General features: G+C 47.7%; 1 protein-coding gene across 1 annotated transcript; it reads right to left on the bottom strand.

Moving 5' to 3' along the window:
* Positions 1-13,323: 13,323 nt before the first annotated feature.
* LOC146989300 (E3 ubiquitin/ISG15 ligase TRIM25-like) lies at positions 13,324-15,419 on the bottom strand. Its single transcript, XM_085775235.1, has one exon. It carries the CDS (start codon positions 15,382-15,384, stop codon positions 13,747-13,749), a length of 1,638 nt encoding a protein of 545 aa, XP_085631361.1. The 5' UTR covers positions 15,385-15,419; the 3' UTR covers positions 13,324-13,746.
* Between the last annotated feature and the right edge of the window lie 7,230 nt (positions 15,420-22,649).

Here is a 22,649-nt window from a genome sequence, read left to right as displayed (position 1 = left end):
CTATTGTTGTATTTTATTGTTACACATTAGCTTTAGCATTAAGTTTGTGTGACATAGGTGCTACATAATTTGTGGCGAGCTAGCCAGGAGGGAGTACAGAGCTGAGCAAATAACAATAGTAAAGTTGACATTAATTGCAAATATGGACATTTTGGAAACAAAGGGCATAAAAATTCCGAACGCTGTTTTAATTAAACATGTAACCGGTGACCACACAGATGATGAGGTCAGCTGCACAGTTGCCCAACGCTGCCAGCCCCAACCCGCCTCAAGGTGCTACGGTTATGGTACACAATTCCAGCGATGAGTTGCCACACATTCCTGCCACCTCGAGTGCCCGGGGAGCTGCAGGACCTTCATTCCCCACAATGCCCCTCCCTGATCTCAATCCACCGGGAATACAGCGGTATGTAGTCGAACATATTGTGAAAAGTGATGACCATGCAACTCACCTGTCTGCCCAGAGACTCCGATCATTTTCGGGTCGTGCTCCAAGACCACAGAATGAATCAGACTACGAAGCCTGGCGATCTGGGGTGGACCTCCTGTTGAAAGATCCTGCCGTCTCTGACCTGCAACGCTCCAGGAGAATACTTGAGAGCTTACTGCCACCAGCAGCGGATATGGTAAGGCATCTCACGCCGGACACACCACCCATGGTTTACCTCCAGATTCTCGATTCAGCCTATGGAACAGTCCAGGATGGTGACGAGCTGTACGCCAAATTTATGGAGCTGTTTCAGGACGCTGGTGAAAATCCATCTGCATATTTGCACAGGCTGCAGGTTGCACTAACTTTGGCGGTGAAAAGGGGAGGAGTCCCAGCTACCTAACTGGATCAGCATCTGTTGAACCAATTTTGCCGTGGCTGCTGGGACAACACGCTCATATCGGAGCTCCAGCTCAAGCAGCGCAAGTCTCGTCCTCCATCGTTTGCTGAGCTGCTGCTGCTGCTGCTGAGGACGGAAGAGGATCGTGGGGCGGCAAAGGTTCAGCGTATGAAGCAGCACCTCGGTTCAAAAGCCAGAGCTGGGGCGCACGCCCAGTACGCCTCTGCAGCCCCAGAAGAGGATAAAGTGGAAGTGCTGACTACCATCACCCAGCAGCTCACCCAGCAGCTTGCCGACATTCAAAAGCAGCTGGCAGCCCTTACTGCTCAGTCCAACCGAAAGCAGCCTACCTCACCCAATTCCACCCATGTCAGTCGGCTCAGTGAGAGTATGAGAACCACCAAGGCTCCACCCCGTCCCTCTTACAAGACCCCGCCCTCAGGGCCAAAGCCAGGTTATTGTTAGAATTGTGGAGAAGATGGACACATACGACCCAATTGTGATAATGATCCGAACCCGTCACTTGTGGCTATGAAGAAAAAACAGTTCGCTGAGAGGCAGAAGAAGTGGTCACGATCAAGCCCTCACGGTGCCTCGTCTTTAAACTAAACAAGGTTCCTGTTGAGGGGCAAACAGGAACTGAGGAGGACCAACAACGTCCCATCATGCAGAAACCAGTGAGGTGCAGAGCTCAAGCACAGTTCGCGTCCCCCGAGGTTATGCACTTGCCACGGGGTTTGATCGGGTCCAGATGCACTGGCCAGGTGAGCATAGCTGGCCAAGAGTTTTCATGCTTGCTAGATACCGGATCGCAAGTGACAACAATACCCATCTCGACCTACAATCAACACTTCTCACATCAACCTGTCAGGCCATTGTGTGATTTGCTACAAGTGGAGGGTGCTGCTGGGCAAGAAGTACCCTATCTGGGCTACATCGAGGTGACCATTACTTTCCCGAAGGAGTTCATTGGTGCTGATATGGATGTGTGTACCCTGGCACTGGTGGTCCCGGATGTCAGGCCAGGATTTCATGCACAAGTCTTGATTGGAATGAACACATTGGATCTGCTTTATGAGCAGCGTCTGGAAAGTGAGTGTGCCAGCTACAAACCATCCCAGCATGGCTATGGAGCTGTCCTCCATTTGCTGCAGCTGAGACATCAACAGGCCCAAGGGGAGAGCACTGGCGTAGTGAGATTGGCGGGTGCATCTCCACTTGAGATCCCAGCAGGCTGCACCATGGTCATCAGGGGCTCCATCCGTGCAAGTTTACCATCAGCTGGCAGGTGTGTTCTTGTGGAACAGCCGTCCACCCCACTGCCTGGAGGTTTGTGTGTAAGGAACTGTCTTGTTTCTCTGCCCAGCACGCACCTCACCGGATCCCTGTTGTGATCACCAATGAATCCGACCAGAACATCACACTTCAGCCATTGGGCGTTATTGCTGAACTCTCGGGGTCACCTCGGATTTTGACTCAAGGTGTCTCCACTACCCAAGTGCAGAGCCCGGAAGAAAGCAACTTGGAGTTTGATTTTGGAGATTCTCCAATTCCCCCGGATTGGAGGGAGCGGGTCGTATCCAAGCTCAAGCAGATGCCAGAGGTTTTCTCGCACCATGATCTTGACTTTGGGCGTACTGATCGTGTAAAGCATCACATCCACCTCCATGATGGGACCTCATTCAAGCATCGAGCTCGTCCCATTCATCCTCGTGATATTGAGGCAGTTCGTGACCATCTGCGGGACCTGCTGAAGACAGGAGTGATAAGGGAATCTGAATCACCCTTCTCTTCTCCCATCGTGGTCGTACGTAAGAAGAATGGAGATGTGAGGCTGTGCATTGATTACCGCAAGCTTAACCTCCAGACTGTGAAAGACAACTACGCACTACCGAATTTGGAGGAGTCATTTGCGGCACTGACCGGTTCACGTTGGTTCAGTGTCCTTGACCTCAAATCCGGGTATTACCAGATTGAAATGGCAGAAGCTGACAAACCCAAGACTGCGTTTGTAACTCCACTGGGCTTTTGGGAGTTCAATCGAATGCCGCAAGGCGTAACCAATGCGCCAAGTACATTCCAGCGGCTTATGGAGCGGTGCATGGGTGACTTGCACCTCAAGGAGGTTTTGGTCTTCCTGGATGATTTGATCATCTTTTCAGACACCCTTGAAGAACACGAGAGTCGATTGTTGAGAGTGCTTCACCGGCTCGGAGACTATGGCCTCAAATTGTCCCCGGAAAAGTGCAAGTTCTTTCAAGCGTCGGTGCGTTACCTGGGACATATCGTCTCGGAGCAGGGTGTGGAGACGGATCCGGAGAAAATCAGTGCCCTGAAGTCCTGGCCAGTCCCCCAAAAGCTGAAGGAGTTGAGATCCTTTTTAGGATTTGCAGGATACTACCGCAGGTTCATCAAGGGATATGCCGAAATTGCAAAGCCGTTGAACGACCTGACGAGGGGGTATACTCCGACCGTCGCAAGGGGTCAACCGCTCTGAACCACGATGCTAACCAGCGTTTTAATGAGAGATGGACACCAAAGTGCCAGCTTGCGTTTGAAACGCTGATCGACAGACTGACGACATCTCCCGTGCTTGGCTTCGCAAATCCAAAGCAGCCCTACATCTTGCATACTGACGCCAGCACCACAGGTCTGGGAGCAGCACTCTATCAAGAACAAGAGGGACAACTACGTGTCATAGCGTACGCCAGTCGGGGATTGTTTGCCAGTGAGTCTCGATATCCAGCACACAAGCTGGAATTTTTGGCCCTGAAGTGGAGCGTAACAGAAAAATTCCACGACTATCTGTATGGGACAAGTTTTGTCGTCGTAACAGACAACAATCCCCTGACGTACATTTTGTCTTCTGCCAAGCATGATGCTGCCAGTCATAGGTGGCTTGCTGCATTGTCCACCTTTGATTTTAAACTCCAGTATCGGGCTGACAGCCAGAACGGAGACGCTGACGCCCTCTCTCGAAGGCCCCATGACCTGCCGGATGAAGACCGCTGTCAAAAAGTATGGGACATGGTCCAGCAGTTCACCCGTGACCATGTGGATGAGAAGGCGGTTGAGCTTGATCCAGATGTTGTGGCCGCCATTTGTCACAGCTGTCTGGTGAGAGTTTCAAGTCCCCCTGAGAGTGGCGCTTCCTTGGTGGAGTCGTTGAGCATGTCAGTCTCTGTCATTCCTGACTGTTATGCCAGCGAGTCTCCTCAAGGGCTGCCAGTTGTGCCTTCACTGTCCCCGTCTGGCCTCCGGGAGAAGCAGAGAGCGGACCCCAGTCTCAAGGAAGTAATCTCTCACATCGAAACTGGTGAGAGTGTGCCGCCCACCGTACGACAACAACTTCCAGATCTGGGCCTGCTGTTGAGAGAGAGAAATCGCCTTGAACTCCAAGACGATGTTCTGTACAGGAGGAGGCAGGATGGAGACCATCTGTCGTTTCAGCTCATATTGCCGGAGGAATTGCGTCAAGGAGTTCTCACCAGCCTCCATGACGACATGGGGCATATGGGGGTCGAGAGGACCCTTGACCTGGTGAGATCTCAGTTCTTCTGGCCACGTATGGCTGTAGATGTGGAAAAGAAAATCAAGACTTGTGACCGCTGCGTTCGAAGGAAAGCCCTGCCGGAGCGGGCAGCACCGCTAGTGAACATCAGGACCAGCCGGCCGCTCGAACTGTTGTGCATGGACTACCTGACGCTCGAGGCAGATAAGAGTAACACCAAAGACATCTTGGTCCTCACAGATCATTTCACCAAATACGCCCTGGCTTTTCCAACTGCCAATCAAAAGGCGAAGACGGTTGCTAAATGTCTGTGGGAGAATTTTATCGTGCATTATGGCATCCCGGAGCGTCTGCACACAGATCAAGGGCGCGACTTTGAGTCCCATTTAATTCGAGAGCTCTGTGACATCGCTGGTATTCAGAAAACCCGTACCACGCCATATCATCCCCGTGGCAACCCAGTAGAGAGGTTTAATCGGATGCTGCTGAGTATGTTGGGTATGTTGGGACCGGAACAGAAGCAAAGATGGAAGGAGTATGTGAAACCCCTGGTCCATGCTTACAACTGCACCAGAAATGAGGTCACAGGCTACACTCCTTATGAGCTCATGTTTGGTCGCTCTCCGAGATTACCTGTGGACCTCGCTTTTGGCTTGCCAGCGGGGGACAAGTCTGTCCCATCACACTCGAAGTATGTGCAGACTCTTCGCTTTCGCCTGGAGGAAAGCTACCAAGTCGCTTCCAAGAATGCAGCAAAGTCAGCAGAACGGAACAAGACTCGTTTTGATCAGAGGGTGAGACCCTCCGCCCTGGAAGAAGGGGATCGAGTGCTTGTCCGGAACGTGAGACTCCGTGGAAAACATAAGCTGGAGGACAAGTGGGAGAGAAACATCTATGTTGTTGTTAACCGTGCTGGCGACCTTCCTGTTTACACAGTGCGACCAGAGACGGATTCATCTGGGAAAACTCGAACATTGCACAGGGACCTCCTGCTTCCGTGTGGTTTCCTACCTGAGAGTAAAGAGCCAGAACTGCAACCTGTTACATCTGCACACAGACCTCAAACTCGCAGTCTGAAGAAGCCGGTTGTAGACCCAGAGGAGTACCTGAGTGAGGAAGAGGAGGAGGGGAGAATTGCCCAGGTTTCGATCCCAGCAACTGTAAAGTTCTGTGTAGATGGAACTCTTCCTGCCCAGTTGTCATCCACCAACTCAGCGTTGGCTGAACCGATGCACTCACCTGCAAGGAACCTGCTGGATGTCGAGGAGGGTTCTCTGGTGACTGGTGCTGTGGATCCACCCTTGCTCAGTGTGGAAGAGGATGTCTCTGGAGCGTCTGAGGAGGAAAATGGAGAGTACTTAACAGAGCTTGAAGAGGTCAGTTCCATTCTTGACCCCCTGCCATCAGAGGAAGATGGGGAGCTCGACGGCCCTGTAGAGACATCCCCTGATTCGGTCGTCCAATCACAGCGTGCTGCTGAAATACCCGTCACTGTTTTGGACTCTGGGGGTGGGGGTGATTTAGATGTTGTCGAACCGGGTCAGTCTATCCGTCGTTCCTCGAGGCAGCGGCAACCGCCCAAGCGTCTGCAGTACACCGGGTTGGGTAATCCGTTAATTTCTGTTGTGCAGACACTTTTTCATAGTTTGGCTGATGCGTACGGTGAATCGTTTACCAGTCCTGTGTCCCATTCCCCTGCATGTTCACGGGTCCAGGTAGTGTAGCATGCACCGGAGTTGCATGGTTTTAGAGGGGGAGTGTGTAACAGGGGTGATAAATCCCTCATTCACGGGTTATCTACTTCTCAACTCTCGCGGTATTACGTCCAAATCTCGCGGGATGGTCACCTGGTTCACCTGGGCCAATCACCGTTGAAGTTGGCGGTGACGTCACGGAGTCACGTGGGTCGGCGCGACCAACCGAGGTTTAGTATTGAGCCGCTGCAGTTCAGTCTCAGAGAGAGAGCAGTGGGGAAGCTGCATGAGAGACGAGCTACAGGTCGGTTCAAACTATGTTTCGCCTGTTCATTTTTAATCATGAGCAACGCTTAAATAATATGTGTCGACTTGTAGGAGCCCCTTACTGTGTCGCAATTGCCGTGCCGAGACCGGAATGTCACCTCGCTGGGGGGGAAAGAGCCTGAGCTCGTGCGGGAGGCTGAGAGGTATCGACTAGAGATAGTCGGGCTCACCTCCACGCACAGCCTGGGCTCTGGAACCCAACTCCTTGAGAGAGGTTGGACTCTCTTCCACTCTGGAGTTGCCCATGGTGAGAGGCGGCGAGCTGGTGTGGGCTTGCTCATAGCTCCCCAGCTCAGCCGCCATGTGTTGGAGTTCTCCCCACTTAACGAGAGGGTCGCTTCCCTGCGCCTTCGGGTCGGGGATAGGTCTCTCACTGTCGTTTCGGCCTACGGGCCGAACGGCAGTGCAGAGTACCCGGCCTTCCTGGAGGCCCTGGGAGGGGTGCTGGAAAGTGCCCCAACTGGGGACTCCATCGTTCTGTTGGGGGACTTCAACGCTCACGTGGGCAGCGACAGTGTTACCTGGAGAGGTGTGATTGGGAGGAACGGCCTCCCCGATCTGAACCCGAGTGGTGTTTTGTTATTGGACTTCTGTGCTAGCCACAGTCTGTCCATAACGAACACCATGTTCGAGCATAAGGGTGTCCATCAGTGCACGTGGCACCAGGACACCCTAGGGCGGAGGTCAATGATCGACTTTGTAGTCGTGTCATCTGACCTCCGGCCGTATGTCTTGGACACTCGGGTGAAGAGAGGGGCTGAGCTGTCAACTGATCACCACCTGGTGGTGAGTTGGATCCGCTGGCAGGGGAGGAAGCTGGTCAGACCTGGAAGACCCAAGCGTATCGTGAGGGTCTGCTGGGAACGTCTGGCAGAATCCCCTGTCAGGGAGGTCTTCAACTCCCACCTCCGGGAGAGCTTTGACCGGATTCCGAGGGAGGCTGGAGACATTGAGTCCGAATGGACCATGTTCTCCACTTCCATTGTTGACGCGGCCGTCCGGAGCTGCGGCCGTAAGGTCTCCGGCGCCTGTCGCGGCGGCAATCCCCGAACCCGGTGGTGGACACCGGAAGCAAGGGATGCCGTCAAGCTGAAGAAGGAGTCCTATCGGGCCTGGCTAGCTCGGGGGACCCCCGAGGCAGCTGACGGGTACCGGCAGGCCAAGCGGACGGCAGCCCGGGCGGTCACGGAAGCAAAAACTCGGGTCTGGGAAAAGTTCGGGGAGGCCATGGAGGAGGACTACCGGTCGGCCTCGAGGAAATTCTGGCAAACCATCCGGCGCCTCAGGAGGGGGAAGCAGTGCTCCGCCAACACTGTTTACAGTGGAGGAGGGGAGCTGTTGACCTCGACTGGGGATATCGTCGGGCGGTGGAAGGAATACTTCGAGGATCTCCTCAATCCCACTGACACGCCTTCCGTCGAGGAAGCAGAGGCTGAGGATTCAGAGGTTGATTCATTCATCACCCAAGCTGAAGTCACTGAGGTAGTCCGGAAGCTCCTCAGTGGCAAGGCACCGGGGGTGGATGAGATCCGCCCTGAGTACCTCAAGTCTCTGGATGTTGCGGGGCTGTCGTGGCTGACACGCATCGTGTGGCAGTCGGGGACAGTGCCTCTGGACTGGCAGACCGGGGTGGTGGTCCCTCTCTTCAAAAAGGGGGACCGGAGGGTGTGTTCCAACTACCGGGGGATCACACTCCTCAGCCTCCCGGGGAAAGTCTATTCCAGGGTGCTGGAGAGGAGAATTCGGCCGAGAGTCGAACCTCGGATTCAGGAGGAACAATGCGGTTTTCGCCCTGGCCGTGGAACGCTGGACCAGCTCTACACCCTCCGCAGGGTGCTCGAGGGCGCATGGGAGTTTGCCCAACCAGTCCACATGTGTTTTGTGGACTTGGAGAAGGCTTTCGACCGTGTCCCACGTGGCATCCTGTGGGAGGTGCTCCGAGAGTATGGGGTCGGAGGCCCTCTGCTGAGGGCTGTACGGTCCCTGTATGACCGGAGCAGGAGCTTGGTTCGCATTGCCGGCAGTAAGTCAGACCTGTTCCCGGTGCGTGTTGGACTCCGGCAGGGCTGCCCTTTGTCACCGGTTCTGTTCATTATTTTTATGGACAGAATTTCTAGGCGCAGCCAAGTGCCGGAGGGGGTACGGTTCGGGAGCCACTTGATTTCATCTCTGCTTTTTGCAGATGATGTGGTCTTGTTGGCTCCCTCGAGCCAGGACCTTCAGCATGCACTGGGGCGGTTTGCAGCCGAGTGTGAAGCAGCTGGGATGAGAATCAGCACCTCTAAGTCCGAGGCCATGGTTCTCGACCGGAAAAAGGTGGCTTGCACCCTCCAGGTCGGGGGAGAGTTCCTGCCTCAGGTGGAGGAGTTTAAGTATCTTGGGGTCTTGTTCACGAGTGAGGGGAGAACGGAGCGCGAGATCGACAGGCGGATCGGTGCGGCGGCCGCAGTAATGCGGTCATTGTATCGGTCCGTCGTGGTGAAGAAGGAGCTGAGCCGAAAGGCAAAGCTCTCGATTTACCGGTCGATCTACGTTCCCACCCTCACCTATGGTCATGAACTCTGGGTCATGACCGAAAGAACTGGATCCCGGATACAAGCGGCCGAAATGAGTTTCCTCCGCAGGGTGGCGGGGCGCTCCCTTAGAGATAGGGTGAGGAGCTCTGTCACCCGGGAGGAGCTCGGAGTAGAGCCGCTGCTCCTCCACATCGAGAGGAGCCAGCTGAGGTGGCTCGGGCACCTGTATAGGATGCCCCCTGGACGCCTCCCTCGTGAGGTGTTCCGGGCATGTCCCACCGGGAGGAGGCCCCGAGGAAGACCCAGGACACGCTGGAGTGACTACGTCACTCGGCTGGCCTGGGAACGCCTTGGGGTCCCCCCGGAAGAGCTGGAGGAAGTGTCCGGGGAGAGGGAAGTCTGGGGATCCCTGCTCCGACTGCTGCCCCCGCGACCCGGACTCGGATAAGCGGCGGACAATGGATGGATGGATGGATGGAGACTGCGACGGCCGAACGTATGAGTAGTACGCAGCGAACGACCAGTGAGTCAAATTGTTTGTAGCCGTTAGCATTAGCCGCTAGCATTAGCCGCGGCCGCCATTCACTTTAATGAAGGTGGCTAGCGCTGTTTAGCAAACAGGCCTGGGTCTTTTGTAATGAGAAGCCAAGGGTTCTTTTGAGAATGAATGTAAAGTATATTGCTGTAATGGGTTTAAAGAGTATTGATGATGTATCATGTCTGTTAGTATTAATAATGAATCATGTTGCTAAATGTTGTAACTGCTGGTTATGATGTTGATTGATACAGATGCTATTTATTTTTCTATTTATATTTCTATTTGCTAAATCATGACTTTGAGAATATTAACATTAGTGCAATTAGTACTTCGTTGAATTATGTGGATTAATGTATTGATTGATTGATGTATGTAACCATGGTGAATGATGTAAGGAACGTGGTCCTGTTCTCTTGACCAGGGTCTTATAGATGGCGAGCTAAAGGAGCCACGGACTGACAGATTGTCGAATGAGTCGCATCCCTCCTGCCAGGCCGGTAGGGGGCTCTTTGTAGCCCAGTAAAAAGACTCTCATCCCACTTGCTCAGCCCCTGCCCACCACACGCACACACATCCTCCCCTACACACTTTCCCACTCATTTCCCCTGGACTCAATTCCCCAACCCAGACGTGGGTTTACATGAACTGTGGGGGGGCAGCTGGGATCATCTTCTTGTGTTCATAATGAACCAAGCATTTGGGTTTTTTTCTGATTGCTGACTCTGACTTTGATATCTGTTTATGAATCTTGATTACCTGAATGTGCATATGCAAATGATTGAAAGAAAGTTAACTTACCGTAATTTACTAATTGTCTGCCTTTAGCAGATCTGTCGGTTCACTGTATATAATAGCACTTTTATTGTTGTGGGTTTTTCATTGCACTATTTTGCCTAAAAAATACATGGTATCATTAACCAGCAAACTCAGTCTCTGTCTGCTCCCTCCTTTGGTCGTACCTTAGCCTCCTGATCACTAGCCTATTGTTGTATTTTATTGTTACACATTAGCTTTAGCATTAAGTTTGTGTGACATAGGTGCTACAAAGAGAAACACACATTTCAGGACTTGTATCATCAGAACAGACCTTTCTGTGATTTTCAGCCTCCTTTCATATTTACAGTTTTTCTCAGTTGGTTTGGCTCATTTCTCTAAACTCTGGGGGAGAAGCCGGAAAATCTACCACCAGGAAGTCGTCTAGGAGGTGCAGGACAAAAGGTAATTTATGCGTGTTGTACAAAATCCGGCACAGCACTTCAGGCAGGGTGTCAAAAATGCGAGGGCTGCTTCGGCATCCGAAAGTTAGCTTCACTGCGAAGTAGAATTTGGAGCGCCACTTGACCCCGAATAAATGCCACTGGGAGGGATGCAGCGGCATTACTTTAAAGGCGTCAGTAATATCTGCTTTCCCTAGCCAAGCTCCTTGCCCTGCTGATTTGATCATTTGAATGGCATCATCGACAGTTGCATAAAACAGGGAAAAGGGGGCTAGAGGGATAAGACTGTTAATGCTGGGGACTGGCCCATTATGGGGGGCGGAAAGATCGATGATTAAACGTTTTTTTACCCGAGTATTTGCGAGTGGCTATGCCTATAGGACTAACCCTGAACGGACTAAACGGAGACTTAGAGAATGGACCGATCATGAACCCCTTCCTGACCTCTTTCTCAAGTAAGTCAGCGACGACCTCTGGCTCTTTCAGAGCTGACTGCAAATTTTTACACACATGGGTGGAAGTGGGAAGCCAGCACAGCCCGGCAAAAAAACCCTGAACAAGCCCAGTTATGAGGTAATTTACAAAACTTCTGACAGGATGATTTTTGAGAGCCTTGGAGAGAGCTGGGACATTCACAGGCATGGATGGCATCATGGATTTTATTTTTCCGGTCTGGCAGAGCGCACCCGTCTTGGACACACAGATCTCGGGTGGCTGTCCGCGCACAGCTGCAAATATGCAAATATTTACAATTGCAATAAGTGCACACATTCTCGTTAAAATTTATGCAAATAGGTGTGTTATTTCCTGGAGAATAGGGCACCTGAGATTTGCGACCGACAGGGGCTGATGCTTGGAGCTGAGGAGTGTTGCCCTGGAACGCTGACTTGGGACACAGAGTAGAGTTGTGACTGAATGAACCACAGACGGCGCATGACAAGGCTTGGCGGCCGGTGAAATGCCTGCTGATCAAGGCGAGATCAACTACTGACCAGTCGATATGCTGATTGAATTTCTGAATGTACATCGCAGACTTTGAAGAAAAGCTCTTGTGGTACTCCTAAAACATAGTACCACCATAGGACAAGGCCAGGTCAGAGATAATGGCGAGGTAGGTGTCTAGCTCCTGCCTGCGCGCAGGAAACGCTTTGCAGATTGTGTCCCTAAAGACGCCAAAAGCAACGTTAAACTCAGCCAGAGTGAGGGATTTTGACAGCCTCGGGTCATTATCTTTGAGAAACACGGAGAAATCCCCGCAATCCACCAGCCTCCTGTCCAATGAATCTGATGCGCAAATGAGGATTTTAACCAGATTTACATCTTGCCCTGATAAAGGAAGCAGCAAGCACAACACCATCAGCAATTGGTTAAATACCCTAAATAAAGAGAAAGGGGATAGGAGACCAGCTATACCTGCGATTATCTGGCTCCTGAGAGCATCTGGAATTGCCCCAGCTGGTAAGAGGAACGGGGCTCCTGTAGACGGCGCAGGGACTGCAGTTCCCAGAGTCCTCCGGGGCAGTGAGAGAAGCTCCGCCGATGACGTGGACGCCGGCTCGATGCCTGATGCGGAAGTGGACGGGAAGCTGTTGGATTCGAGCACAACTAGGCGGTTATTAACACTAACCAGTGATGCTTTTATGTCGGCCAAGGCCGACAATACTTCCGCATTGGGCTGAGGAGCCGGAGAAGCGGGAGCAGGAGCAGGAGCAGGAGCAGGAGCGGGCGACTTTCGTCTCTTCCGGGGGCGGTTTTGCGCCGCGCTTCTTAGCCGGGGCTTTGCCCCTTTTTTTCCTGGAGGCGGCGAGGTCCGGCTCCGGATCCTCGAACGCGGCGGGGACACGGCTGACGAGGAGCTCGAGCAGATCTTCGTGCCCCAGGCCGGGTGGGGCGGAAATGCCGTTGGCATACAGCACTTCCAGGATCCGGACCACCGGCCAGTCGAGCAGTTGCCGCTGCACCAGGCGGGAGCTGTGGCGAGGAGGAGCCAAGGGATCCTGGTCCCTGGAGGGAGAAGACCCGTCCAGGTCGGAATCCAGCGCTCGATCCGGCTGGACGCCTTCGCACCCCGGCTCGGAGGAGTCGGAAGACATGGCGACAAAAAGCCCTAGAAGGAACAAAATGGTGCAAAACCTCATGGGCAGCAAGGCAGCAGCAGCAGCAGTAACGAAAGACAGAGCAGCAGCGGCGTAGCAGCAGAAGCGGGCCGTGACTTTGACACCCCTGGTTTAGATCAATAAGATCTATTCACCTGGACATTGTACTACGTAACTGCAGCTACCTGTACTTAATCATTTGCAAAGATGTAGGAAGACATTTGCAATTTGATGAAATGAACGAGAAATACAATTCTGTTGTGAACATTTGCCAAGTGGTTTGGAGCTTTGTCCATGTTGTTTTGAGAATGTAATTTCTGTTTCCAAAAATTAGCCAAACCAATTGAGAAAAACTGTAAAGCAAATGATTTTTGAGATTGATTTAAATAAAAAAGGAATGAGACGTTTGCTGTTCAAATGGAGACTGAGATGATTTATTTAATGTTGTACAAAAAGTTTACACACCTGTTCCCTAAAACTGTGACCAAGTAACAACACCTGTTCCCTAAAACTGTGACCAAGTAACACTTCAACCCACTTTAAAAGATCATATTTTTACATTTTACAATCTTATATTTTATATTTTTTCATTGACAACATGGATAAAATTCAGATTATTATAGTTTTTTTTATATATACATATACTTCTCCATGAATAAGAGTAAAGTGATTTAGATAACATGATTACAACTGCAGAGTAAACATTAAATCATTCAAGTTATATTCACAGTGACACAAACATCTGGCAGAGGATTGATATGATCAGTAATTTTGCTAGACATTTTCCACATGCTGACATTTTCCACATCCATAATATAATCCACATGTTAAGTGCCGATAACAATAAAGTAATAAAGTTTCATCATGAAACAAAAATAATCTAATCCAGAAGTAGAAAATTAACCAACAAAACCAGAGAAAACCCAAGAAAAACCATCACAGTCTGTATCAGTGCAGACAAACCTACACATACAGTCGACTGCAGCATCATGGATGAATCTCACTAAACACTCCTGTTTACTTGAGCTCACACAACTCAGCTGAACCTAACCAAACGTAGAATCCAGGATGTAGAGGCTGAGTGAAGGTGGTCTGGACTCTGTGGAGGAGAGTCATGGTTTCAGTGACGCTGTAGAAAGACAGAGTACCTGCCCTGTGATCCAGGTACACTCCTATTCTGGAGGACTGAGGGCCTGAGATGGAGGTATCATTACTGTTATGTCTGAATGTATAACCACCACTGTAGCAGTATAATGACCAGGATTTGTCATTGTATCCAAATCCACATTCAGGCCCTGGCCCTGTTCTCTGGATGTTCTTGTAGGAAACTGCTATTAAAACAAAACCACTCCACTTCACCTCCCAGTAACAACGTCCTGTCAGACCCTCTGGACTCAGGACCTGGCTACATCCAGTGAATCTGTCTGGATGACTTGGATATGACTGGTCCACACTCATGTAAGTTACTTTTCTGTTCCTGTCACTCAATGACAAACGTGTGTGTGCTGTGTTTGAATCCAAAATGATTTGTTTTGAATATCTCAAGAACTCAACTCTGGTCTGAGGTTCTCTGTGCAGCGATAAAACGTCCAAAATGAAAACACACTCCTCATTGAGAACAGCCTGCAGTTTGTCTCTGGCCTCTGACACTGCTGCTGTCACTTCCTCAAAATCTGGTCGCTTGACGGTGGGTAACTGCGTTGCTTCACCCAGATGTGGCAGAGAGGGGTAGTTGTTTAGGAAATGGAGGTGGTCCTCTGTGATTGACAGCTGCTCCAGACCAGAGTCTTTCCTCCTCAGCTCAGTGATCTCCTGCTGCAGCTTCTCCTCCAGCTCTTTGACTCGACTCACTTCAGTTTCCTGTTGAGATCTGATCTTCTGCTTCACCTCAGACCTTCTCTTCTCAATGAGTTGGATCAAGTGGGTGAAGGTCTTCTCACTGTTACTAACAGCTTCATCAGCAGAGAGGTTGATGGCCTCCGCCTCCTGTTGAAGCACCTTCACATCTTTCTCTCTGTCCTGGATTCTCTGTTGGATCTTTTGACGACTCAGCCCGAGCTCCTTCTGTTTCTCAGCCCTTTCTGCTACAGCTGTGACTGCGTCGTGGCCTTTGTGTTCATCCATGAAGCAGAGAGAACAGATACACTGCTGATCAGTGCGGCAGAAAATCTTCATCACCTCATTATGGCGAGGGCAGATGTTCTCCAGAAGTTTAGAAGAGGCTTGGACCAGCGTGTGTTTCTTCAGTGGAGCTACGTCGTAGTGAGGCTGAAGGTGCTGCTCACAGTAAGAGGCCGTACACACCAGACAGGACTTGACGGCTTTCAGCTTCCTCCCAGTGCAGTAGTCACAGGCCACGTCTCCAGGTCCAGCGTAGGAGTGATCAGGTGAAGCAGCTTTCAGTCCTACCTTCTTCAGTTCCTCCACTAACTCTGCTAACATGGTGCTTTTCACCAGGGCTGGCCTCGGTGTGAAGCTCTGTCTGCACTGAGGGCAGCTGCATGTGTTCTTCTGATCATCTTCACCCCAGTAGTTTTTAATACAGCTCATACAGTAGCTGTGTCCACAGGGAATAGTCACCGGCTCCTTTAGAAGATCCAGACAGATGGAACAGCTCAGTTTGTCTCGATCCAGCTGAAACATTTGCTGCGCCATTTCTCCTCTACAGCCGTCGTCAGTGAAGTCAATAAGTCAACTTTCTGTTTCCAGAAATAGAGCTGTTCTCTGAGCCACACAAACTCTGACACGTCTCTGGTTTCCTCCGCTGTGTAAAGAGGAGGGTGTGTGAGAGGGGAGGGAACAGTGAACAGGCTGAACTCTGATTTAAAAACACAACTGCATTTGATTAAATTGTGTGTGTGTGTGTGTGTGTGTGTACGTGCATGTGTATACCAATGTGTCCCCTGAGCATTTATGTAAGTGTATGTGATACTGTTTTGATGTTGCTTTGTTTTGTCTTTAAATATGCACTTTTTAAATTTTTAATTGTTTGCACTATTATTGCATTGTATTATAATTGTTTAACTATTGTAACAGGGTATCCGCGGGGTCTTGAAAAGTATTAAAAGGTGATAAATCAATTTTGGGAAAATTAAGACCCTTAAAAAGTATTAAAAAGTCTTTTCACAGCTTTATAAGGTCTTAAATTTTGAAGGTATTTTTTCTGAATCAGCTGAATTAGCTAGAGTCCTAAAAAACATTGTGAAAGTGTGTGAATTTATTAGTTTTATTAAAAAACAAAGATGAACCGGTACATAGAAAACTAGGCTATTGTGGGTGCGTTCGTAAATTGTTTGTAAATTGATCAAATTTGCCTTTGATTTCTTATCCCAGCCTATTTTTAATTCTGTTGTATCATAGTGGTCTATAGTCTTTATCACAAACTAAAACTGTTAAGTTAAAAGTGTCACTGATGTAAATGGTTACAGCTTGAAGTGGAGGTGAGGTGTTGAAAAATATTGATAAGGTCTTGAAAAAGTCTTAAAAAGGTTTTAGAATTAACTTCAAGATTCCTGTATAAACCCTGTGTAAAGCGCATTGAGTTTGCCCTGTGCATGAAATGCGCTTTATGAATAAAATTGAATTGAATTGAATTGAATTGATAGCAGGAGGAGGAGGGAGAGGTCGTCAGGCTGGTTTGTGTCAGGAAGAGGAGCAGTGGGTTAGAATATTTACTTTGTTTATTTGGATGGGACAGTGCACATTAATGGACAAAAACATGTAAATGTGCCGGATTATAGCAAGATGCTAATTTCCGTCCGGAGTCCCATAAACATAAAAACAGTTCAATGACAGTAGCCTACCCATTACACATAATAATGTAGACAACACAAAAAGACAAAAAGGCGACTATGACAATGAAGAACATCTTGACAAACACATTCCACAGGTAGAGGGACCATAAGAGTTTTGTTCTGGGAGATAAAGTGCGTAAGTGCTGGTTTAAAGTGACAAGTGCTAAAGTGCAAGAGTGCATAGGTACCAGGTTGTATTGCACGATGCCCTATAAGAGTATAAGTGCCAGATAGTATTGCACAAGGCCCTAGACTACACATCAGTTTAAAGTGCCAGGTTGTATTGCACGATGCCCATTACACCCAGTTGCACAAGTGTATAGATATTGCACAACATCCATCCATCCATCCATCCATCCATTTTCATCCGCTTATCCGGAGTCGGGTCGCGGGGGCAGCAGTCGGAGCAGGGATCCCCAGACTTCCCTCTCCCCGGACACTTCCTCCAGCTCTTCCGGGGGGACCCCAAGGCGTTCCCAGGCCAGCCGAGTGACGTAGTCATTCCAGCGTGTCCTGGGTCTTCCTCGGGGCCTCCTCCCGGTGGGACATGCCCGGAACACCTCACGAGGGAGGCGTCCAGGGGGCATCCTATACAGGTGCCCGAGCCACCTCAGCTGGCTCCTCTCGATGTGGAGGAGCAGCGGCTCTACTCCGAGCTCCTCCCGGGTGACAGAGCTCCTCACCCTATCTCTAAGGGAGCGCCCCGCCACCCTGCGGAGGAAACTCATTTCGGCCGCTTGTATCCGGGATCCCATTCTTTCGGTCATGACCCAGAGTTCATGACCATAGGTGAGGGTGGGAACGTAGATCGACCGGTAAATCGAGAGCTTTGCCTTTCGGCTCAGCTCCTTCTTCACCACGACGGACCGATACAATGACCGCATTACTGCGGCCGCCGCACCGATCCGCCTGTCGATCTCGAACTCCATTCTCCCCTCACTCGTGAACAAGACCCCGAGATACTTAAACTCCTCCACCTGAGGCATTGTATCATGTAAGTACTACTAAAACCAAAATGACATACACAAAAATATTGTGTACAATTGACTGAAAAGTAAAAACTCAAAAGGTGCCCCGGCAGTTGATTTAGAGGTTACAGGTGGTCGCATGTCTGGTGTAGAATGTGTTTTATAGAAGAGAAACACATTTTCAGGACTTGTATCATCATGTAACCCCTTTTTCCCTTAGTGTTTATAATCTCAATCACTGTGGTCACACCCAATAAAATAAAACAGGTCCTAGGTTCTCAGCTAAAGATGGTGAATTCGCTGTGGTTTTTTATTTAAACAAGGGACTTTATCATTAGAGTGGGAAAAAGGAAATAACTAGTGCGGTGCCGCCACTGAAAACTTACTATGCTAGATGTTAGCAAAGATTATGTCCTCAGAAATACAGCTTACTCTTAAAAGAATGTTAAACCACAATATGTAAAAGGTAAGACACAAACATTTATCTTTATTAAACCCTTTAGATTTTTGTAATGCTACCTTTAAATTTAGAAAAGCTTCAGCAAATAGAAAAGAAAATAAACAAAACAAAACAAAACACTTATACCCTTTAAATCAATACAGTAATACTTGAAGCTTCAAAATGCTTTCTTGTTACCCTTTTATATCAATATAACAGTTTTAGTTTACTTCAACCAACCAATAATTTTTAATCACCAGATACATCTTAGTTTTAATCAAAAGAGTGTTTTTAACCCTTTCAGTTACCTCACATCAATGAAATGAATTTGTTTTAATTTGAGCTCAAACCCAATCTTTTTTAAATGAAAACAATAAACCTATGAATGAGGTTTTTAGCTTATCTGTAAACCAAATCAAATTATGGTTCTCTTTTTAATAAACCATTCACATACGAAATTATTACCTAGATGTGTTCTTAATATTTTAACTGTATTGACACCTTTTAAATGTTCAAAATGTGATTTCAATAACCCATATGCATAGAAATATCAACCAATGGTGCTTTTGTGGTAATGATACCAGAAAAAGTCTAAACCCAAGCGCTTGGATAATTTTCCTAACCGTTGGGGCCCATTTGAAGCGTTGGTGCACATGAAGTTTTATCCAGTTATGAGGAGAAGAGTTAAAGGTACGATAGCCTATGTAAGAATGTGGCCAAAAATGTTGCTGCAGTCAAATTCAAAATTCAGCAGCGCGTTGTCCCTCCCTACCGGAGCCTTAGTGCGTGTTAATCACGGCGTAGATGAGCCAACATATGAGACGTCTTACTGCAGAATAAACGACGCGAGCCGCTCCGTTTCTCCTCCACTTTCTGACGTCAGATCATAAAACTTAACGACCAGAGAAGCGACCTGACCGGGACAGACTCCTCTCATGAACCGCTGGCTCCACACGTTCACAATCACTTCATTACCATCGGCTCCATTTGGCCACATTTCCTCCCTCTTTTCTAACTTTCACTTTGTAATTCTTCCCTTCAGCTTTAGCGTTAGCAGCAGCTCAAACTAACTAGGCTACTGTATGCTCACAACAGCAAGCTGTGTAGCCTATTAAACAGCAGAGCGACAAGCCGCTTATTTCTACTGTGTGATATCAAGCAAATATGACCATAATAACCGATAATAGAACACAATCTTTTTTTTTCACGATCTCGTTTTATCTCCCAGCCGTATTTGCAGCTCAGTGGTAGCTTAACGGAGGCTGAAATGCCACAGATGCATGCATAGAGAAATTCAAAACATAAACATGATTTGCGGTCTGCAAAAACATTTTTTAACGTGAATATCTTGGCTGTAGGATTGTTGTTGGTGAGTTCTGTATGTTACATGAACATTATTCCTGAGTCTCTGTTACATATTAGGACGATTTTACAGCCAGTTGCTTTAGATTTCTTACATAGCCTACTGTAGCACTAGCCTACCTTTAACTTTGAAACCCGGGACAGTCACAGTCTGTTTTAACACAGTCCCGTGCCTGTATCCTGCACTCGGTATCGTTCCAATGTCAAGTACTCACGCAACGAATGTCCTGTGGAGACTTCCTCGTGTCCGTGTTGTGAAGCAGTCTGGTTCTCTGCCGAGGAGCTAACTAGTAGCAACACTGCTAAGCTAATGTACGGAGATAATGGCGGAGACCACACTGTCGCGCTCGGAAAAAAAACGTTGCCGCCGTGTAAAGTAAACTAACATCGACTGAGATACGTGAAAAAAATATTCTGACCGGTTAAAGTCTCTCTGGGCAGTCCAACTTTTAGTCCGAGTCCCCAAACATTGACTTCTTTCTCTCTGCCGAGGAATAGGCAGCCAGCTCCTTCACTGTCCCGGTGAACTGTGGGATACTTCCTCCTCCCGGGGAAAGTTCTTGTCTTTTTTTTTTTTATTAAACAGGAAAAGTTAACCTTTATTATTTTTTTTAAGACCATAGAATATTTTTAAACAATATAGGCCTAATACATGAAATACAGAGTTAATGCATGAACAATATTTATTTTAATAGGACGATTGCAAAAATGAGAAAAAACAGAGGATTCTGGGAAATTAAGTCCTATTCTATAGCCTACTCCGTCTTCTAGAAGCAATATAAAGGGATAATCTGCATTTTTTTTTTTACCATCCCTGAGATTATAGAAACCCAGTAAAATAAAGAATAAACATTTATACACATTTTTAGAGAACCCTACATCTGGACAGAGACCTGGAGGAAAAAACTGGATCAGTTCATGTTGAACGAACTCTTTGTCTTTGTGTGGATATTTGTGACTGACACACATAGCCTACACGCACATGCACACGCACACGCACACTCATATTTAAACACTTTATGATCTAAAATTAGTTTTAAAACAAATGGAAATATTAAACAAATTAGGAAAATTGCTCCGTCCACACAGAGGCACATTAGGCTGAATCACGATCAATACATCACATACATACATACAGCTGTGTGTGTGTGTGTGTGTGTGTGTGTGTGTGTGTGTGTGTGTGTCAGTCAGGTAACAATCCCTTTCGTCAGTTCAGTCACCGTATCGATCGGCTTTCCTAAAAAAATGTGTTTTCCATTGATTGATGGAGGAGTGATTAAATGATGGAGCAGGCGGGCCGGCGATGAGCATTGATTGGCTCCTGCAGCTCCAACAACAAACTGCATCTCAGACCGAGAGAAGGTTTTTATTTAAAGGGATAGTTCAACATTTTGGCAAACTGGCCCATTGCGATAATCCCTATAGTCATAGCAGTATAGGTTTGTTACCTTTAATTATTGTCGGTGCAAACTATTTTTAGAACAGCGGAGCAGAACCGTGAGCTGCTCAGAGCTACGCTATATGGAGGCTCATGGGATTTCTTGGTTTCCCTCATCAAACTCATCAAATACACAACCCAACAACTCCACAACGCTCTGGTGGACAAGTTGTGAGCTGCACATTCACCACGCTATGAGATAATAACACAACGTTACCACACAGAGTTGTTTTAGAGGGAAATTCATGTTCTCATCAACAGTCTCTGCATTTCCCTCTAAAACAACTCTGTGTGGTAACGTTGTGTTATTATCTCATAGCGTGGTGAATGTGCAGCTCACAGCTTGTCCACCAGAGCGTTGTGGAGTTGTTGGATTGTGTATTTGATGAGTTTGATGAGGGAAACCAAGAAATCCCATCATGAGCCTCCGTAGCGTAGCTCTGAGCAGCTCACGGCTCAGCTCCGCCGTTCTAAAAATACGTAGCTTGCACCGACAATTACAGACCACAAACCTACTGCTATGACTATAGGGATTATGGCAATGGGCCAATTTGCCAAAAATGTTGAACTATCCCTTTTAATAAGCCGAGAAATAGTGTTTTTATGGTGAATCATCACAGAGCGGGTCAGAATCACCGCCTGCCTGCAGTAATTGGTCCTCTGGTTCCCAGTGAGTCGGACTGAAGCCAGACTTCAGAGAGTCAGACCTCTCGTTACCTCGTGTCCTCGCCATGAACCCTCGTTTCACAACAGACTTTTTTTTCTTTTTCTTTTTTCTTTCTGTCTTTTTCTGGGTGTCAGAATTTCTCTCTCTGTGTGTGTCGGTTGAGAGATGAAATGAAACGCAGCAGATCAGATTCGCTCTCCCTCCTCCTCCTCCTCCTTGTGACCGGAGTTTGACTCCTTGCGTTTGTCAAATCCCCCCAAAATAACAGATTTCTAGTTTTCCCTTTTTTTTTTTTTTTTTTTACAAGAAGACGGAGGAGATGAGACGATAAAGGAGGAGGAGGGTGAAGAAGTGCAGATTAAAAAATAATAAGCATGAGATGGAGACGGTTCACTACAAGACTCTAATGAGTTCATCATCATCTCCAGGCTGCAGATATTGATATTTATCATCTAATGGTGCAAACGTTCTTCTGTTTGTCTGTTTGAGTTCATCATCATCGTCATCGTCTCTGTTTGGAATCAAAAACTGGAAAAGTTGAAGAGTTGAAACGAGACGAATTGAAAGAGACACTGTTTGATTATTAATATTTTATTTATACATTTCATTCAACAATATTGATTTGAGTAGAAACAGACTGAACCCACATCAAAGAAATGGAAAATGTAAATATCATAAATATGCTGCAATCATAATTAATCATACTGATGCACATTTAAATGATGTGTGACAGTGACAGGAGTCAAATGTAAATAACACTGTGGAAAAGTAGAACAACACTTATTTATTTATATTTATAACATATATTCACTGTGTTATTGATAAAATTGATTGATTTTTCTGCATCGTGTTGCGAGAACAATGGCTGCAAAGTTACACAGGAAGTCAGGGATCAAACTTAAACAACACTAATTTACATATTTAATTAATAATTTAACTTAAATAAACTACATAATAATGAGTATTTGTGTGTTATAAATGATAAATTCAGTATTTATTAATGCTTAACTAATCCTTAATAATAATAATAAAAATACATTTTATTTATAACACGCTTTTACAGGTGCTCAAAGACGCTTAATAGTGTGTATTTATTATGAAGTGTTACCGAGTTGTGTGTATTTGTTTTAAACGTCTGATCTGGGAACATCTGCTCCTCACTAAAATAAATACTCACATTGATAAATAAAGAGATAAAAAGTTGAACATAGTTGAAATGTCTAGAGAAGAAGTTGGAAGACAGATGAGAAGT

Source organism: Trachurus japonicus, chromosome 4 (assembly GCF_045865225.1).
Source record: "Trachurus japonicus isolate A0001 chromosome 4, Traja_1.0".
NCBI classification, from domain to species: Eukaryota; Metazoa; Chordata; class Actinopteri; order Carangiformes; family Carangidae; genus Trachurus; species Trachurus japonicus.
The sequence above is the reverse complement of the archived record's forward strand: the minus strand, read 5'-3'. Positions and strand labels throughout refer to the sequence as shown.

Coding starts and splice junctions, on each gene's coding strand:
- LOC146989300 (XM_085775235.1), bottom strand. CDS start 15,384: ATGGCGCAGCAAATGTTTCAGCTGGATCGAGACAAACTGAGCTGTTCC.